Source organism: Haliotis cracherodii, unplaced genomic scaffold (genome assembly GCF_022045235.1).
Source record: "Haliotis cracherodii isolate W230 unplaced genomic scaffold, xgHalCrac1.p SCAF_14, whole genome shotgun sequence".
NCBI classification, from domain to species: domain Eukaryota; kingdom Metazoa; phylum Mollusca; class Gastropoda; order Lepetellida; family Haliotidae; genus Haliotis; species Haliotis cracherodii.
The window spans coordinates 24,160,922-24,182,972 of record NW_027266269.1 but is presented as its reverse complement, the minus strand read 5'-3'; the positions used below and the strand labels follow the sequence as shown (position 1 = coordinate 24,182,972).

The 22,051-nt window shown below is 42.8% G+C and overlaps 1 protein-coding gene across 1 annotated transcript; it reads left to right on the top strand.

The window, feature by feature from the left end:
• The first annotated feature begins 746 nt into the window (after positions 1-746).
• On the top strand, positions 747-19,944 carry LOC139461140 (tetratricopeptide repeat protein 23-like). The gene is made up of 12 exons (XM_071242686.1): positions 747-889; positions 2,296-2,464; positions 3,450-3,573; positions 5,267-5,426; positions 8,477-8,599; positions 10,448-10,574; positions 11,785-11,867; positions 13,837-13,922; positions 15,380-15,507; positions 16,461-16,610; positions 17,272-17,354; positions 18,267-19,944. Exons 1-12 carry the CDS (start codon positions 762-764, stop codon positions 18,382-18,384), a joined length of 1,479 nt encoding a protein of 492 aa, XP_071098787.1. The 5' UTR covers positions 747-761; the 3' UTR covers positions 18,385-19,944.
• The last annotated feature ends 2,107 nt before the right edge of the window (positions 19,945-22,051 follow it).

The window sequence follows — 22,051 nt, the reverse complement described above, 5'->3', positions numbered from 1 at the left end:
GTGTTAAGCCGATTTCTGGTGTCATCCACCGTGATATTGCTGGAATATTGCTAAAGGCAGCGTAAAACCGTATTCACTCACTCACTCACTTAATGTCTTTTGGTATGACGCGGCAGGGGATCGAACCCCGGACCTTCCGCTCTCCGGGCAGACGCGCTATTCACCAGACCACGGAGACAGTGTGTTTCTTTAAGGTGTTTTCTTCAGGTTTATGGCTATACTTACCCAGCACCTTGAGTACACCTCCAGCGGTCCAGGTCCGCGACCCTATACTGGCGCACATTGCTATATTATAAGGGTAATGCTATTTTTCAGGGCATTATCATTTGCAGAAGCCTGAGGTCTTCCATTAACTGCCCGACGAAGGAGGGCAGTTGAAAAGACCGAAACATTTTGAAACTGGGATTTGAACCCACAACCATAGGTTTCTGGCATGCCCAAGGGACGCAACTCTGTACAGCGAAACACGGCACCTTAGATGACTGGGTCACCCGTGCTGTTTAAGACTAAACAATGCATGACTATATGCACCACTCTGAAAAGATATCTTATTCAATTATATGTTCAATAACGATGTCAGTGCATCCAAAAATGTAAATATTAATTTATTTGTGCTACAATGAAATAACAATGAAAGTTACAGGTTTTCCTTAAAATTAAATGCTGTATTTCTCCAGGGAGTTATTTAAGAACTGACTGCAATTAAAGTTGTGTTTAAAAAAAACTGACTTTATTTTCAGTCCAGCTGAGAAGAGGCCAGTATGTCTGATATAGAAGATATCTCCTTGGAGGCCGTGGCTCCAGTTGTTCCGGTAGTGGAGATTGGGCGTAGCAGTGGATACCGTTCACCACATGACCACTCAGACCAAGATTATGACTCTGAGTTTGAGTAAGTAACATAGTGATGAAGCAAACCACAAACCGATTTTGACATATACTGTATTCCATATAATAAGCGTCCACAGCGATATTTGCTAATATATTGGCTAGTGAACAATCTCAATTAGCACCCCATTCTGATTGATCAATGTACACAAGACTTATTTATTCGCGTATGATACGCACTTGTGTGTTATCGGTTATATGACCCTTTAATTAGGGGCAATTGGTTTGTTTGGTTTGTTGTTTTACGCCGCACTCAGCAATATTCCAGCTATATGGCAGCGGTCTGTAAATAATCCAGTCTGGACCAGACAATCCAGTGAGTGATGTCATGAGCATAGATCCACGCAATTGGGATCGATGACATGCTTCAACCAAGTCAGCGAGCCTGACCACCCGATCCCATTAGTCGCCTCTTTTGACAAGCATAGTCGCCTTTTACAGCAAGCATGGGTTGCTGAAGACCTATTCTAACCCGGATCTTCACAGGTCGATTATCTCTAGGAAGTGTAGTGACTTGCTATTAGGATATTATTATATACATGATATATTAACTGCTACAGTGAACATGGACAAGTTGTCATTGTTATCTGTTCAATCAGCAAAGAGAAAATATTATGACATCAATGTATTTGTTACAGAAAGACTTAAGGGTTTAAAATGCAAGTAAAGTAAAAAAAAAAGTTTACACTTTTGTTGGGAATATTAATTTTCCTGTCTTTGAAAGGCATTTAGAAGTGATACACATAAGGAAGAGAATTTATTGTTGTCATCTTCTTTATCATGAGGAACACAACGTTACTCCTTCATCAGGTGAATCACCATATTGCCTATATACATTGTATATATTTAATATTCATGAACTGTTAACATGCTAATGAAGAGACAAACATACTACAAGTCTACATGTTGTGGCCTATCTCCGTATGATTACTTCAAAAGGCTGACAGTGACTGAGAAAGAAATACTTTTCTATAAATACAGTAAACTACGGTTATAACGAGCTCAAACTAAAGGGACCACTACTTTTAGTTCGTTATAACTTTAGTTCATTATAAGCATATATACAGCATATAAACAGCAAAAGGAAGGGATCAAAACACATTTCGTTATATCCGCAAGTTCTTTATAAGCATGTTTGTTATAGACATAGTTTAATGTATTAGCTTCTGAGGTGATGCAGATGTTAAATTGGCTTTTTCAGTCTCTTATTGTGATTTGAGAACTCTGATTGACCTTTCAGAATGAAGTATTTTCCAATTCATGGTAGAGTCACTGTTAGTTGAAACAGAGCATTTAATATTGAATTATTGGAATGTGACGTGAGATCCTGTGACTGATCAATATTCAAAGAAAGTGCATGTGTTTATCTCAGCAACTGATATCATTACACTGCTTGTTTGTGTGGTGCAGGTCGGACGAAGGAGATAATACTCACTCCCCGCAGTCCACCTCCAGGCCGAGACGGAGGATGAGAAATGTTAAAACTGTAAACGGCCGGATTGCTGTGGACATGACTCCACCTGATGCCAAACTGAGAGATGCTCAGACCAGGGCCAAGAAATATTCCCGCTTGAAGAAGGTAGATGAATGTGTTGTGTGTGGATGTAAATAAAGATGTAGTTTGGAGTGTTTGATTGGCAAAAAATAGGTATTACATTGATATATTGTAAGTAGATTATAAACCCCTGACTGATCCCTAATAATGCCCATCTGTCAAAAATGACTGATCCCTACACAACATCCATCTATGATAAATGACAGATCCCTACACAATGTTCATTTTCGAGAAATGACTGATCCCTACACATCATCCATCTGTCAAAAATGATTGATCCCTACACAATGTCCATACTGCAATAAATGACTGATCAATCACAATGTCCATCTGTGATAAATGACTGATCCCTACACAATGTCTGTCTGTAATAAATGACTGATCCATACACAATGTCTCTCTGTAATGAATGACTGATCCGGACGAAATGTTCGTCAGTGATACATGACTGATACCCACACAACATCCATCTGTGATAAATGAGTGATCCCTACTGATGTCCATCTGCGATAAATGACTGATCCCTACACAACATCCATCTTTAATAAATGACTGATCCCTACACAACATCCATCTTTAATAAATGACTGATCCCTACACAACATCCATCTTTAATATTCCGGGGTAGAATAGGCCTTCAGCAACCCATGCTTGCCGTAAAAGGTGACTATGCTTGTTGTAAAAGGCGACTAATTGGATCGGGTGGTCAGGCTCGCTGACTTTGTTGATGCATGTCATCGATCCCAATTGCGTGGATCGATGCTCATGATATTAATCACTGGATTGTCTGGTCCAGACTTGATTATTTACAGACCGCCGTCATATAGCTGGAATATTGCTGAGTGCGGCGTTAAACAACAAACCAACCAACCAACCAACCAAACCAACCATCTTTGATAAATGACTGATCCCTACACAACATCCATCTTTAATAAATGACTGATCCCTACACAACATCCACCTGAAACAAATGACTGGTCCCTAACAATGTCCATCTGTGTATATTCAGGAGGACAAAGCTATCAAGGAGTACGTCACCTGCACAGCCCTCGCTCGTATCGTGTACGGCAGCAACCACTGGAAGTTTGCAGCCAGTCACGCTGACCTGGCAGAAGCATATCTCGACTTGAAAGGTACTTCATTTCTGCAGCATGCACATGTATATCGTGTGACCTAAGATAGCACGTTTTATGTTTACAGAAATGACCAATCAGAGGCAAAATACACAAACAGGAATTATGGCTAAAAAAATACTAAAACGCCAAGAGGAGTATACTGCCCACATCATCATAAAGTGTGCTGCCCATTTCATTTATATTTCCATTTTTAAAAAAGAACAAATAAAACCTTAAATATTCCAAGTCCAATGGTAGTCAAATACTGTATTCCAGTCTTTTACTAATCAAGGAATATGTTTATGTAGGACGGTCCTTTCCTAGGTGGACTGTACACAACTGTTTATTTGGTTACATACTGGTTTGAACAATCAAAAACAAAAAACACCACCCACCCGCACTATATTTTCAAAAGCCATTGCCTGAGAACCAATACTTTTATTTTTTTAATCTAAGATAAGATATTTTATTCCTGTGAAACAAACTGACCAGTCAAAGCACCTGCTCGCCCCATTTGTCAGATACCTAAAAATCACAAATTGTTGAGTTCTCCCACTAGGCAGTGCTTGTTACCTAAGTGGTAAAATTGAATAATCCTGATCAAACCCAATTTGTCAGGCACTTCATGCGAATATAAGACTCAAAATAATTTGAGTATGACCAAAATATATTCAGCTGCACAAGATTGTTTTTAATTTGACCAACCCAAGGTGGTTAGCAAATGTCTTTAGATCATAATATCTTAAAAAGTGTGACCTGAGTACTGATAAAAACTTTGGCAGGATGTCTGTTAGTTTAGGGGCAGTGGGGTAGCCTTGTGGTTAAAGCATTTGCTAGTCATGCTGAAGACCCGGGTTCGATTCCTGACATGGGTACAATGTGTGAACCTAATTTCTGGTATCCCCCGCTGTGATATTGCTGGAATATTGCTGAAAGCGGCGTAAAACGATACTCACTCACTCTGTTAGGTTATGTTCATTGTTGGCCCAATCTACCAAGGCGTCGTGATTTTCTGTGCGGAGTTGAGCCAGAAAGTTATGGTTGTGGTTTTGAACACTATCTTGATGTACTACTCACGCTAGGCAATGGAGGCAGTACCACTCTTACCATCTTCCCGAGGCAAGGGAGTTAACTGACTATAAAAGTCCAGTTTCCACCCTTGCCGAACTAGGCTGGTACATTAGTTACATTTTGGCTGGATTAATGAGTCTATCCATACATGGCATAGTCCAATCAAAATCACGCTCCGAAATCAAAATCCGGTTTGTAAAATGTCATTCAGATTTCTGTCGATTGCAGGATTTGCAAAGCATGTGCACCGCCAACTCGTTGCCAACAAATATTTTTCAAGTCTCTTCATTTTTTTAATCAAGGTGCTCACGTGATTTGATGCACTTTGCTATGTAAGACCCTTTTTATCTCAATATAGATCTTGATTATCGATCAGATCATTTTGACTGGGCTCGGCCATTTTGTTTGAAACAAATGCAAGTGATACGAGAGGTGGAATCTGATTGGTCCATATGAGAGGCTCAGAAGGGATATAACTCGTAATAACCACTGGTGGCGCTACGATCGAGCCCATGAATTCCAGCCTAGTTAGGCAAGGGTGGAAACTGGACTTTTAAAGTCAGTTAACTCCATTCCCTGGGAAGATGCACTCTTACAGCCCCATGTAACATGTTTAGTTCCACCTGTCTCTCTGTACCAGGTTATGCCGTGCAGGCAGAGTTCCACTCCGACAGCGCCAAGGACATCATGCTGCACGGCGTCCACACCACCAGCTCCCACAAAGAGAAGGCCGACATCTACCACGTCCTCATCCGTGTCTACTACATCTTGGGCAAGGCTCTCACCGTCACCAAGAAATATCCTTTAGCAGTAGGATGCCCATCGTGATTATTGTGGTTATTATAATATCTACCCATAATCTTCACTTGAGCTGAATTTTCTTTTTGTAAGTTGGTTGTCTGTGGAAATATGAATCAAAGAAATTGGCTTTATTTTCGTGGCTGTTCAACAGGCCGACAACAGGTCAGGTATAGTTGGACTTTAGTCCATGTATAAGGACATTCGTACCCAAAAGGGAGATAACTCTAAATGAGCCATGTTTGGTCTTGTAGACTCAAAAGTTTGTGACAAGACAACCTGTGCATTTTCCTATCAATCATTTTAAGAGAAAGAATTCGTCATGTTTAGATGTCGGCAGTTCCTGAAATACTGTTTTCGCTCATCAAGCCAGGCAGGCTGGTGAGCTGTCTGTCCGAGGGCATGACAGGGTTACCTCCCTTTAGTCATTTGTAAAGTATTTTGTTTTAGCGGCAATTAGTTAAGACAAATGAATTAGCGCCCTAAGTTCCGACTGTGCTGTCCAGCATGAATGATCTCTTTGAAGAAAGTGCAGTATCCCAAGGTATAAAGCTTTCACTGAGGTAAGCACATTTTAGGTTTTAGTTTACGTCTTGGAAGTCATTGACCAAGTGGCACTTTGTCATATTCTCTGAATTTATGAGCGATGACTGTGTGCATTTTTCTTCGGCCTCCAGGGTGCTGTTATACAAAGTGATCTTAGCGCTAAGGTGATCGTAACTCCCATACTTTGACATAGACTTGCAACAGTCATAGCACTAAGGTTGTTTCGTACAACGGGACTCTGTGGTATTTGCATCGCAGGATCCCTGAAATATTCATATTTCAACCATCAAGGTTACAATGAAGATCCCTTGACTTTCACACTTAAATTGAATCACTGCTGCTGGACTGATTCCGACACTGTTTGTCCGCCTGATTCCGACACTTTGCCCGCCTGATTCTGACACTGTTTTCCTGCCTGATTCTGACACTGTTTGCCCTCCTGATTCCGACACTTTGCCCGCCTGATTCCGACACTTTGCCCGCCTGATTCCGACACTTTGCCCGCCTGATTCCGACACTGTTTGCCTGCCTGATTCTGACACTTTGCCTGCCTGATTCCGACACTTTGCCCGCCTGATTCCGACACTGTTTGCCTGCCTGATTCCGACACTTTGCCCGCCTGATTCTGACACTTTGCCCGCCTGATTCCGACACTGTTTGCCTGCCTGATTCCGACACTTTGCCCGCCTGATTCCGACACTTTGCCCGCCTGATTCTGACACTGTTTGCCTGCCTGATTCCGACACTGTTTGCCTGCCTGATTCTGACACTTTGCCCGCCTGATTCCGACACTGTTTGCCTGCCTGATTCCGACACTGTTTGCCTGCCTGATTCCGACACTTTGCCCGCCTGATTCTGACACTTTGCCCGCCTGATTTCGACACTGTTTGCCTGCCTGATTCTGACACTTTGCCTGCCTGATTCCGACACTTTGCCCGCCTGATTCCGACACTGTTTGCCTGCCTGATTCCGACACTTTGCCCGCCTGATTCTGACACTTTGCCCGCCTGATTCCGACACTGTTTGCAGGCCTGATTCCGACACTGTTTGCCTGCCTGATTCTGACACTTTGCCCGCCTGATTCTGACACTGTTTGCCCGCCTGATTCTGACACTGTTTGCCCGCCTGATTCCGACACTTTGCCCGCCTGATTCCGACACTTTGCCCGCCTGATTCCGACACTTTGCCCGCCTGATTCCGACACTTTGCCCGCCTGATTCCGACACTGTTTGCCCGCCTGATTCTGACACTTTGCCCGCCTGATTCCGACACTTTGCCCGCCTGATTCTGACACTTTGCCCGCCTGATTCCGACACTGTTTGCCCGCCTGATTCTGACACTTTGCCCGCCTGATTCCGACACTTTGCCCGCCTGATTCTGACACTTTGCCCGCCTGATTCCGACACTGTTTGCCCGCCTGATTCCGACACTGTTTGCCCGCCTGATTCCGACACTGTTTGCCCGCCTGATTCCGACACTTTGCCCGCCTGATTCCGACACTTTGCCCGCCTGATTCCGACACTTTGCCCGCCTGATTCCGACACTGTTTGCCCGCCTGATTCCGACACTGTTTGCCCGCCTGATTCCGACACTTTGCCCGCCTGATTCCGACACTTTGCCCGCCTGATTCCGACACTTTGCCCGCCTGATTCCGACACTTTGCCCGCCTGATTCTGACACTTTGCCCGCCTGATTCTGACACTGTTTGCCCGCCTGATTCTGACACTGTTTGCCTGCCTGATTCCGACACTTTGCCCGCCTGATTCCGACACTTTGCCCGCCTGATTCCGACACTGTTTGCCCGCCTGATTCTGACACTTTGCCCGCCTGATTCCGACACTTTGCCCGCCTGATTCCGACACTTTGCCCGCCTGATTCCGACACTTTGCCCGCCTGATTCCGACACTGTTTGCCCGCCTGATTCTGACACTTTGCCCGCCTGATTCCGACACTTTGCCCGCCTGATTCTGACACTTTGCCCGCCTGATTCCGACACTGTTTGCCCGCCTGATTCTGACACTTTGCCCGCCTGATTCCGACACTTTGCCCGCCTGATTCTGACACTTTGCCCGCCTGATTCCGACACTGTTTGCCCGCCTGATTCCGACACTGTTTGCCCGCCTGATTCCGACACTTTGCCCGCCTGATTCCGACACTTTGCCCGCCTGATTCCGACACTGTTTGCCCGCCTGATTCCGACACTGTTTGCCCGCCTGATTCCGACACTTTGCCCGCCTGATTCTGACACTGTTTGCCTGCCTGATTCCGACACTGTTTGCCTGCCTGATTCTGACACTTTGCCCGCCTGATTCTGACACTGTTTGCCCGCCTGATTCCGACACTGTTTGCCCGCCTGATTCCGACACTTTGCCCGCCTGATTCTGACACTGTTTGCCCGCCTGATTCCGACACTGTTTGCCTGCCTGATTCTGACACTTTGCCCGCCTGATTCTGACACTGTTTGCCTGCCTGATTCCGACACTGTTTGCCTTAACATTCCTACATACAATGAGGCGGAGCAGGCGCTGACCAAGGCAGATCGGATCTCCCAGGAGAGGAGTAAGCTGGACTGTGTGACCGACGATGAGTGTGATGAGATTGACATCAAGCTGTACCATGCCATGGCCAGGTGAGTCCAGACAGATGACTGTTTCCAGAGCTGCCAACCACTTGGACAGAGTATGGGCAGATTCACAGAGGGGTCCATTCAGATGACCGTGTCCATGGTTGCCTCAGCTGCGTCATACCAAAAGAGGTTAAAAGATGGTACTTGTTACCCATCCTGCTGCTCAGCATCAAGTTGCTAAAACAAGGACTGGCCGGCTCGGAGTATACTGTGTCTGACTGGGGTGTTCATGTTAAGCTGCGGCATGGTATCTCAGTGAGCTAGCACTATAAATCGGCATCAGTCCAGGCTAGTACAAGCAGCCAGACACATACCCACACTCCTGCATGCACCCCAATAATCTGTGACTTTAAAACCAAATTCACCTCACCTCACCCACCAGAGTTACCTCCCCTACCCAATTTCTACAAGGTGCAAATGACTCTATTGTATGAAGCATAACATCTTTTCACAGTACAGTGTATATCACATAAATACATGAAAAAGGAAATATTGCAATACATGTAGAATGTTAGAAGTCCCGCTAAGCCAAATAACTTACAAACGGATTTCAGGATAAAAGAAGCACCTTGTGTTGTATTTCTTTGTTTCACTTGAAGGCAAGGTTTCTTGTTATCTGGATTCACGATACACCGGGTTCCACTGTACTGCAGTTTTTTCACTGACCCACTCATTAGGGCTTAGGCCTCATGATTGTCGTTAGAGGCGACTAATGGGATCAGGTGGTCAGACTCGCTGACTTGGTTGATGCATGTCATCTTATCCCAATTGCATAGATAGATGCTCATGATATCAATCACTGCATGTCTGGTCCAGATTATTTACAGACTGCCATCATATAGCTGGAATATTGCTGAGTGCGGCATTAAACAACAAACAAACAAACAAACAAACAGCAGGACTAGGTATGCAGAAAGAGTGTGTTGTACTGTACTACAGTTCTCTGTGTCCCAGTACATGGCCATATGTTGAGACACTGATTGTACATGCAGATCCTGTTTTCTACGATCTCATTAAAATCAGATCTTAGTTCTCGCTCCTGCTAATCAAAGATCTGAGGACATCCCATTACGGGTCACGTCAGGCCGACCTTTCACAAGCTTTGACTGACCAATGAATGACTAACAAGAAGTCGACAACAGCCGATCAGAAGGCAGCTTAATCGAGTTTTACAGCACAAGTTTCCAACTGGCTTCGAAACATATTTTGACATAAACTCGATTACAAAATTTAAAACTGAACAAAAGAACATTCTGGAATGGCTCATGGATGGTCTAGATTGTATGGATGCAGACATAAAGCCCATAACTGTCGTTTGGAATACCCTGTGTGTTTTTTCAAGGTTACATGAACAAAAATCACGTTCCAACTGTCACTTTCATGATCTGATAAGTGATGCTCTGATTGGTCAGATGAAAGGTCGTTCTGACATGACCCGCAATGGAATGTCCTCAGATCTTTGTTTAGAGGCAGCGAGAACTAAGATCTGATTTTAATGCGATCGTTTTTACTACATACTAAATATTACCAACATGATCTGTCACCACCATTTTGTTGTCATGGATACACTGGGGATAACAACGTGAGAGAAAAATCACTTCCGCGTTTCTGCCGTTTTGTCAATCAGTTTCGAAGGGAAACATCGTTTGTGAATGATTATGATTGTAGATTTTAGGTTAAGTGATACAAATTATAACAAAATGATATTTTTTGTCCAATATACGGATACACAGAAAAATATTGCACTATGTAGCGTATTGCAGCATACTGGTTAAAGAGTGTGGTCCTATTTGACTGTAAACTAACCACAGACTCACCATTGCTGACTACCCATACCCCTGTGTATGCCAGGTTGGCCAGTAAGCAGAAGAAGTATGCTGTAGCAAGTGCCCACTATGACAAGGTGTTGGAGCTGATGGAGATCCGGTATGGCAGGGACAGCCTCCTCCTCATCCCCGTCTACCATGACTACGGCAGAATATCCTTGCTTCAGAGTTAGTGAACAGTTGTCGGTGGTATTCCACCTTCATCAAAGTGGCCTGGAAGTAATCAGTCTGGCCTGATACTCCAGTGAACCCGTGAAGATTCGGTAAAGAATAGGTCTTCAGCAGCCCATGCATGTCGTAAGAGGCGACTATGCTTGTTGTAAGAGGCGACTGATGGGATCGGTGACTTGGTTGATGCATTGATGGCGTTGATCGATGTTCATGATGTCAATCACTGGATTATGTGGTCCAGACTTGATGATTTAAAAGTAGATGGAATATTGCTCTGTGCGGAGCTAACAAGCAAACAAAACAAAGATAGTGCAGTGCTTGGTATTTTGAGCAATGCCCAATATCCAGGTCTGACTGCCTTGAAACATTCAGTTTAGTCTCCTGTTACATTGGAGTATGGTGACCTATTCTAACCAGGGTCCAAGTGGGTAGTGACCCGTGAAGATCCGGGGTAGAATAGGTCTTCAGCAACCCATGCTTGTCGTAAGAGGCGACTACCGGGATGGGGTGATCCGGCTCGCTGACTTGGTTGATGCATGCAGCGGCAGAAATTGGCACTAGTCCTGTAGTCCTTGCCAAACTTCCCAATAGATAAGGTATCATAAGGACTAGTAGAAATTTGCCATTTTTAAGAGTTTTGCTATATGTTATTATTATAAGGACTAGAAGACCAAAACTGTTAGTTTCTGCCGCTGTGCATGTCATCAAACCCAATTGCATTGGTGGATGCTCATGATGTTAATCACTGGATTGTCTGGTCCAGACTCGTTTATTTATAGACCGCAGTCATAAAGCTGGAATATTGCTGAGTGGGGCGTAAAACAACATACCAACCAAGTGGGTAGTAATAATAATATGGCCACACGAACATGTTCTACATGGTCATCACCCTCGATTTTCATTCTCAGCTCCCTGGGGAGTATGCTAACCAAGCTGTTTAGGGTTTATTGATTTTTGTTTTACCATGTCATCAATGTCTTGCCATCAGGCTTTGGATTCTTGCGATGAATCAATTGTTTGATCAGTTGTCTTAACCTTCATCTGTTAACATATGGTTGACCTGATGGTGATGTGGGGCAGCTACATGCTATAAATAGCTCCTCCTCCATGGTGTGATAACCCTGATGGGCTACCAGTCTTAGGGAGTGGGAATGAGCAATGCATAAATGCTGTTTTCCTTAATTTGAGTATCTGGAACAGAGTAAAGGTCGTCATGGCAACCATGAAAAGATTATCGAGCTCTTTTTACAAGCACATTCCATAGCTGGAGCCAAGTAAGTATGTTTCCATGAGCAATTATCCAGGGTAATGTATCTCTGTATATATCTTTTCTTGTAGAGGGGGATCGGGTAGCCTAGTGATTAAAGCATTCGCTCGTCACGCCTAAGACCCGGGTTCGATTCCTGACATGGGTACAATGTGTGAAGCCCATTTCCGTGATATTGCTGGAATATTGCTAAAAGTGGCGTAAAACCAAACTCACTCATTCACACACATCACTTGTGCCATCCTACATTATACAGGATATTATGTCTCATGGGCTGGCTCAGTCATCTAAGGTGCTGCAATTTGCTGTGAGGAGTTGCATCCCTTTGGCATGCCAGAAACCTATGATCAGGGGTTGGAATCCCAGTTTGCCCTGTTTATGTTTCTAGGTTTGTCAGCAACAAACTCATGCTTGTGTGTTTGACCACAGTGGTAAACATCTGATACCCACATCACTTTGGGCTTTGCTCCAATTGTAAGCTGACACGCTGATATTACTGTATGCTGTTCAACGCCGACTCACTCGCTCACATTGTGCCATACTCCATTATCTGGAGTATATATCTCTTTGTGATCCCTTGTGCCATCCTTCATTATCTAGGGTATATATCTCTTTGTGATCCTTTGTGTCATCCTCCATTATCTAGGGTATATATCTCTTTGTGATCCCTTGTGTCATCCTCCATTATCTGGGTATATATCTCTTTGTGATCTCACGCCATACTCCTTTATCTAGGGTATATATCTCTTTGTGATCTCATGCCATACTCCTTTATCTAGAAATGATCCTTTGTGCCATCCTCCATTATCTAGGGTATATATCTCTTTGTGATCTCATTCCATACTCCTTTATCTAGGAATGATCCTTTGTGCCATCCTCCATTATCTAGGGTATATATCTCTTTGTGATCTCATTCCATACTCCTTTATCTAGGAATGATCCCTTGTGCCATCCTCCATTATCTAGGGTATATATCTCTTTGTGATCCCTTGTGCCATACTCCATTATCTGGGGTATATATCTCTTTGTGATCCCTTGTGCCATCCTCCATAATCTGGGGTATATATCTCTTTGTGATCCCTTGTGCCATCCTCCATAATCTGGGGTATATATCTCTTTGTGATCCCTTGTGCCATCCTCCATAATCTGGGGTATATATCTCTTTGTGATCCCTTGTGCCATCCTCCATAATCTGGGGTATATATCTCTTTGTGATCCCTTGTGCCATCCTCCATAATCTGGGGTATAGATCTCTTTGTGATCCCTTGTGCCATCCTCCATAATCTGGGGTATATATCTCTTTGTGATCCCTTGTGCCATACTCCTTTATCTGGGGTATATATCTCTTTGTGATCCCTTGTGTCATCCTCCATTATTTAGGGTATTGTATAATTCACTGAAGTTCTACATCCTCACTGTTGTAACGTGTATTGCTGCTTAATGTAGTATGTGACACACTGGGGCAGCACATGAACAGATACAAGGTAGAAGTCACCTAAACAGTATTTAAGGCAGATTTGTTGTAAATGCTCACTAATTGCTTTCAAAGTACCAAAATGACTGGACCCAAGTAGTAAAGTATTTTGAGTGAGTGAGTGAGTTGGGTTTAATGCCGCTTTTAAGAGTTTTCTAGTTATATCACGGCATGTCAGCTTAATGTCGGAGGAAAGCCCGAAGTGATGCAGGTCTCAGATGTTTACAACTTCGGTGAAACCTACGAGCACATGTATGGTGTTAAGAAACCTAGAAACATAATCGGGGCGACCTGGGATTCAAACCCACAATCATAGGTTTCTGGCATGCCCAAGGGATGCAACTCTGCACAGTGAATCGCGGCACCTTGGACAACTGGGCCACCCGTGACCCCCTATTTTAAATACCCCAAGAAAACTATGAACAACCTATGTGAATGATAACGTGTGATGCAATACCCCATGCTGTATCCCTGCATTACCATGCTGTGGTCTTGTTGTCAGCCACAAGACGGGGAGTGTTGAACTGGTGGACACAGCTCTAGCACTGGCCCAGGCCTACGCCAGCACTGGACGCGAAGAGGCAGAAGGTGGGTAACAATATCTGGTCAGATTGCAGGACTGATTGTAATGTTAATTCGAAATATCCAGTTTCAGAAAACTTTGATTTTGAGAATGGCACCAATTTGTGTCCTGGTGTTCTGTATTTGAGAGGGGACTTGACATTGTAGACATGTATGGTATTCTAAGATTGCTCTGGTGTTCGGTGTTTGACACATGACACTGTAGACATGTATGTATTCTCAGATTGCACTGGTGTTCTTAATTTGACACATGGCACTGCGAACCTGCATGGTATTCTCAGATTGCTCTGGTGTTCTGTATTTGACACATGACACTGTAGACATGTATGGTATTCTAAGATTGCTCTGGTGTTCTGTATTTGACACATGACACTGTGAACATGTATGGTATTCTAAGATTGCTCTGGTGTTCCGTATTTGACACATGACACTGTGAACATGTATGTATGGTTCTGTATTTGACACATGACACTGTAGACATGTATGTATTCTAAGATTGCTCTGGTGTTCTGTATTTGACACATGGCACTGCGAACATGTATGTATTCTCAGATTGCTCTGGTGTTCTGTATTTGACACATGACACTGCGAACATGTATGTATTCTAAGATTGCTCTGGTGTTCTGTATTTGACACATGACACTGTAGACATGTATGGTATTCTCAGATTGCTCTGGTGTTCTGTATTTGACACATGACACTGTGAACATGTATGTATTCTAAGATTGCTCTGGTGTTCTGTATTTGACACATGACACTGTGAACATGTATGGTATTCTAAGATTGCTCTGGTGTTCCGTATTTGACACATGACACTGTGAACATGTATGTATGGTTCTGTATTTGACACATGACACTGTAGACATGTATGTATTCTAAGATTGCTCTGGTGTTCTGTATTTGACACATGGCACTGCGAACATGTATGTATTCTCAGATTGCTCTGGTGTTCTGTATTTGACACATGACACTGTAGACATGTATGGTATTCTCAGATTGCTCTGGTGTTCTGTATTTGACACATGACACTGTGAACATGTATGTATTCTAAGATTGCTCTGGTGTTCTGTATTTGACACATGACACTGTGAACATGTATGGTATTCTAAGATTGCTCTGGTGTTCCGTATTTGACACATGACACTGTAGACATGTATGTATGGTTCTGTATTTGACACATGACACTGTAGACATGTATGTATGGTTCTGTATTTGACACATGACACTGTGACCATGTATGTATGGTTCTGTATTTGACACATGACACTGTGACCATGTATGTATGGTTCTGTATTTGACACATGACACTGTGACCATGTATGTATGGTTCTGTATTTGACACATGACACTGTGACCATGTATGTATGGTTCTGTATTTGACACATGACACTGTGACCATGTATGTATGGTTCTGTATTTGACACATGACACTGTAGACATGTATGTATGGTTCTGTATTTCAGCCTCGGCGGAGAGTTACCTGAATGAGTGTCAGGCCAACTGTACGGCAGTCCACGGGCCGCATCACACCAAGACCCTGGAGGTGAACGAGGAGATCGCCAGGCTGCTTATCAGGACAGACAGACAAGATGTACGCAGTAGTATACGTGTAGTACAGTTTAGGTCACATGTCATGACCGGGGATTCTGAAAATTTAAAATCCTAATCGGACATTTACATTTAGGACACACCCCCTTCAAATAGCTTCATCAAAAAGGCTGTTCAGGAATTCAAACTTCTGGTCTACAAAGAGTCCAGACTTAATTAAAAAGAGGCAGATGCTGGTAGGGTTGTGCTAATCCATATTTTGGGATAAACTGGACAGACAAGATGTACGCAGTAGTATACGTGTAGTACAGTTTAGGTCACATGTCATGACCGGGGATTCTGAAAATTTAAAATCCTAATCGGACATTTACATTTAGGACACACCCCCTTCAAATAGCTTCATCAATAGTGAAAGAAATCGCTGGACTTTCACTATGCTCATAAACAACCGAGATGATGTTTATGAACTCTGACGCTGCATTATCCTCTCTGTAAAGCTTGGACGTGATCTTCACGCCGTGTAGTTCAAAAAGGCTGTTCAGGAATTCAAACTTCTGGTCTACAAAGAGTCCAGACTTAATCAAAAAAAGGCAGATGGTGGTAGGGTTGTGCTAATCCATATGTTGGGATAAAATGGAGGTAGATTTCAATTTGATCCCTGATACTGAACCCATGTTCAAAACCTGTTACTTAGAAACATTGTAAGATTTTCCTGTATAAAGAAACACATTTTTACATCATTTAAATAAATGCTAAATCCAAATCTGGTTTGGTTGAGATCCTTAGGTGTTATTTTGGAATGTGAGGCCGTTCTGATTTTTGTCAAGTAAAGCAGACTCTGAAGTTGAAGTTACCCAGCTTGATGACGTTGTAAGAATCTACGTACAAAATGTGGCTAAATACAATCAACCAGGTATTATCCATTATCCTGTATGTTTTCACATTTACTCGCCAACTTCCAGAATGTTACCCAGACGTTCTTTGTCATCTTTCCAGGAAGCCATGACAATCCTCAAGTCCAGTATCAACCCCAAGTCTGAAGTGTTCGGGGACTACTCAGAGCAGGTGTCAGACACCTACAAGATGATGGCCTCCGTCCACCTCTCTCAGGGAAACATTGAGAAGGCGCTCCGATCTTACAAGAAGGTAAGGTTTTGAGACTTGGGGAGACAATGTGAAGCCACTCTGAATTTACAAGAAGTGAAGTTTTTCAGAAGGTTTTAGAATGTTCCATGCTATCATACCAGGAACACCAGAAATGGGCTTCACACATCACACATGTGGGAAATCGAATCCGGGTCTTCGGTGTGATGAGGGAAAGCTTTAACCACCATTTTGCCATTGTCATCGAGCTATTTGACGTAAACTACAAGTCAGGCATAACCTATGGACTAGTTACATGAGACTTGTGACTCTTGTGACCCTGGCTACATTTTAACATAATCAGGAGATCAGTAGACAGGTTTTCTCACTCAACATTGTCTCATACTTATTATTTCCATGAAATGCAATATAAGCAAACTATTGAGATATTTTGCAATATTTGTAATGAAGGTATAAAAGGCACAGTTGAGGTCTATATTTGACTTACAGAGTTGCATCCCTTGCTGTGCCAGGATTCACTGATCGTCAGTTTCAAGCTCAAATTTATTGTGACTGTAAGACATCTTCAGACTGGTATTCATCAACAGACTAGATCAGGTTTTCCTCTAAATTAAACTGATATTCTTAAAATATTGTTCAAAGTGGGGTTAAACTCGCTCACTTGTTTTGAAGCTTGTAATCATGACGATTGTCTTTTTTGCAGTGTCACACAATAGAAACACTAGTGCTGGGAAAGAATCATCACAAGACTAAAGACACATTACGGACAATGGAGATGTTGATGGCGTAAGGACATTTTTCTAATATGAAGTCAAGCTATCAAATGTATGAATACAAGTCTACATAAGTAGCAAAATGTTTGCTATGTTGATCAACAAATACTGTTATTCTTTTACACTACATGTGGCACTACATGGATTCAAGTGGCACTACATGGATTTATGTGGCACTACATGGATTTATGTGGCACTACATGGATTCATGTGGCACTACATGGATTTATGTGGCACTACATGGATTTATGTGGCACTACATGGATTTATGTGGCACTACATGGATTCATGTGGCACTACATGGATTTATGTGGCACTACATGGATTCAAGTGGCACTACATGGATTCATGTGGCACTACATAGATTCATGTGGCACTACATGGATTCATGTGGCACTATTTGATTCATGTGGCACTACATAGATTCATGTGGCACTACATAGATTCATGTGGCACTACATGGATTCATGTGGCACTACATGGATTCATGTGGCACTACATAGATTCATGTGGCACTACATGGATTCATGTGGCACTACATGGATTCATGTGGCACTACATGGATTCATGTGGCACTATTTTTATTCATGTGGCACTACATAGATTCATGTGGCACTACATAGATTCATGTGGCACTACATGGATTCATGTGGCACTACATCGATTCATGTGGTTCTCCATGGATTCATGTGGCTCTACAATGATTCATACGGCACTATATATTGATTCAGGGTGGTCAAGTAGCCTAGGGGTTAAAGCGTTCGCTCGCCACAGGGGTTTGATTCCCGACATGGAATATTGCTAAAAGCGGCGTAAAACCATTTTCACTCACTCACTATATATTGATTCATGCAGCAATACATCAATTCATTTGGCACTACATTGATTCATACGGCACTACATCATTTCATGTTATCTGTTACAGGAGTCCGGGATTGTCGTCCAAGTTTGTTTTAAACAAGGAAGATGAGCTGCAAAAACGTCCTCGATTCACAAGCGTTGTCAGTCGAGCTACACCACTGGGTGCGAACAAGCCACAGTAGATGTGCCCTGTCGCCATGGCAGCAAACCTTCTGAATTGTAACCATGGTTACTGTGGCATACATCATGTGGACTAGACGAATCACACCTTTCTATCAAGACTGTTAGTGGATACATGGGAAGGAACCCAGATGATTCATTTTTGCCATGGCAACATAGCTGGAAGATGGCCCCTGAATAAGAATAGATATTAGAACTGTTACCATGGAAACAACCCTCAATAGATATCTCTTTGCGTCTTTAAGGCACAAGCAGGTATTTCTTGTCACTGTCAATGCAGGATTAGTATACAAATGCAAACAATATTTAGATCTTGCTTATATTTTTCAAATGTACTTTCTAATGTCATTGTAAGTCTATGTTAAGCTATGGAGTGATGATAATGGTAGATCTGTGGCTGGAATATTTATGTTAAATATTTTAAATGTTTATAATCATGTGAAGAGTAGTCAAAATGTTATCAATTCTGTTTCAAATTAGTTGAGTCATAAGTCTCCTGTGATGTTCTATATTATATCTTCTATTGGTGTACATTTATATTATTTATTATCAAGATACCGTCCACTTTCTGAACTCGTTCCCATGATACGTACAATAGTACCAACATCAGTATATTCAGACTTGGATGAAGATGCATATTTTGCATGATATTTGTTATGAATAATGACATTATGAGGGAGTTACGTAAAAATATGAACGGTAACAATGTCAGTTTAAACTTTTGTTGTTATAGGTTCAGGGTTGAAATTTAACACTAGCCTGCTAGCCCAAGGCTAGTACAAATTCCTGCAGGCTAACACAAATGTCTTAATTCTCTCATTGTTTTAACATAACAAGGGGATTTTATTTAGTGAAGCTTTTTAGTTTAGTTCCTTTCCTGCAGGTTATCAAGGACTTCACATCATGATAAACATGTAATCCACCCAAAACTAAATATAGCACATTCAGTACCCTTCTTAACTGCTAAGGGGGGCACAGGTGGCCCAGTCGTCTAAGGCGCCGCAATTCGCCGTGCGTCCCTTGGGCAAGCCAGAAACCTATGATTGTGGGTTCGAATCCCGGTTCGCTGCGATTATGTTTCTAGGTTTGTCAGCACCATACCCGTGCTCGTAGGTTTCACCGCTGAGAAATTTGTTACCCTTCAAGGCAGATAACACAGTATTTTATCAAGGCTACGTGGACCAATCAGATCTCATCATTCTGACATGGAGGTATTTTAATGACCCTTGTAGCTTACACAAAATAGAAAGGCTTTTCCAACTGGAGTTATCTCCCCTTATTGTAGGTTACCCCAAAACACCTCCACAAGGAATAACTTCACCTTTACCATGTTAAAAAACAAATAATGGGTTTCTTATCCCTGAAAATGCTGAACGAGTGGTTTCAGGAATGGGGAACAATAATGTCCATGTGTGGTACATGTAAAGATGAAACTGTTGTATACAAACAAATTTTGATGGCCCTTGGTGCCATGAACATCGGTTTCATTTTTTAACCTGTGCTCAGCCTTTCATGTAAACATTTGTCAATTGTTAAACTGTGATAATTTTCCATTTCAGACTATATTTGCAGTTAGTATTTTTCATTCCCTTTGATTTATGAAAAGCATCTGCATTCTATAATTTATTGTGAAATAATAAAATTGTCATTTGGATACAATGTTGTCTTATTATGTTTATTAGTTTAAGTTGTAAACTGAAAGGGTTCTGGATCAGATACTGCCATCATTTGACAACACTCCACCCCACCCATCACAATCAACCCCCACCATCTCCATCACCACCCCACCACAATTACACCCCAGCCAACATCCGTGCCACCACCACCACCCCAGCCACCATCACCACCCCACCACAATTACACCCCAGCCAACATTCCTGCCACCACAATTACACCCTAGCCACCATCCCTGCCACCACCACCACCACGGCCACCATCACCACCCAACCACAATTACACCCCGGCCACCACCACCCCAGCCACCATTCCCGCCACCACCACCACCACGGCCACCATCACCACCCCACCACAATTACACCCCGGCCACCACCACCCCAGCCACCATTCCTGCCACCACCACCACCACCACCCCACCACCATTACACCCCGGCCAACAAACCTGCCACCACCGCCTTTTACGATGAGCATAGTCACCTTTTACGGCAAGCATCGGTTGCTGAAGACCTATTCTACCCCGGAATCTTCACGGGTCGCCACCACCAATTGACTGATATTGATATTCTGTTTTGTGACAAGGACTCAACAGTTGGTTGCAATGTTGCTGCGTTGATTCCGTTTTTTGTTGTGCAAAAATAATGACAGGCTTTCTGTTCAAACGACGCAACCCATGCTTGCCGTAAAAGGTGACTATGCTTGTCGTAAGAGGCGACAAACGGGATCGGGTGGTCAGGCGCTCATAAAAATACTTTTGTTTAACCATAAAACGTTTACACCAATGTCACGGCTTGCTGAAAATCAACGTCTACTGCCGTGACTGTGCTCCAAACAGGAATGGCGGGAAACAAAGCTGGAAGGCATTCTAGTTTTCATCGAAACACAATATTATTTTTTTTGGATATGGCCCCTTGGGGACTCGGAGTAGAATGTGTCCCCATTGCTGGTCGTAAGAGGTGACGGATTTGGGCAACCCGTTTGCTGTGGGTTACGTCCCCTTGTTGGCGGAGGAAGAGAATCTGGTGGTTGAGGTCGCCGGTACGGTGACCCATAAGGGACATGGAGTCTGTTTTTCCATATTTAGATGTTTCACTTTCTTTTATCGTAACCTTTAGCAAATTAACACAATTAATACAATACACCATGTATAAAAACAACCGAAAACATGGAAAATGTACTTTCAAGTAGCTATTGAGTCGCTGAAATGTGAAGCGAAAATGTCAAAAACCAAAACGAAAATGTCAAAACTATAAACAAAGCAGGATGTTACAATCAAGCATGGTGAAAAAGGGGCCCATTGTAACCAAGCTATTGTTCAAAGATTTAACCCGACATTGGTAGCAAGCTTGTTTGGATATCAGTATGGGATTGAAATGACATCAGATCGATTAAGATCATTGGAATGGGTGACACGATTATCAGCTGTTGTATCATCCATAAATAATGAAGTAACATGATAAATTGACAAGAAACCATCGTTGCTATTGAAATGAAATCTGTGACTTCTGAATCTTCAGCACCGCGGAGAGGTAAAGAACAAAAATTTCTGGATAGATTAAACGTAAGATATTTATACCAACATGGTGAACTCGAAGGAGGCCAACACCATGCAACTGATCCTAATATATAACATTAGTCGATTGGTTATGAGTGAGTGTGTATGGTTTTATGCCGCTTTTAGCATTCCAGCAATATCACCACGGGGGACACCAGAAATGGGCTTCACACATTGTACTGGACCCGGATCTTCGGCCTGACGAGTGGATGCGTTTAGCGTGTTTCGTTTCTGCTGACAGAACATCATTTTCACGTAGACATCCCTCAAATGAATCTCGGTCCGTGCAATGAAACAGGGCTCTCTCATATCTTTCAGGACTGCGTTGATGAGCACCCATACACTATGCTCCATACGTCGGTCAGTGAATGCTAAATATCAAAGCATATCTTTCTTTTTGGTGAGTTCTTTACTCCTTTGAATTTGTCATGACACAGTCA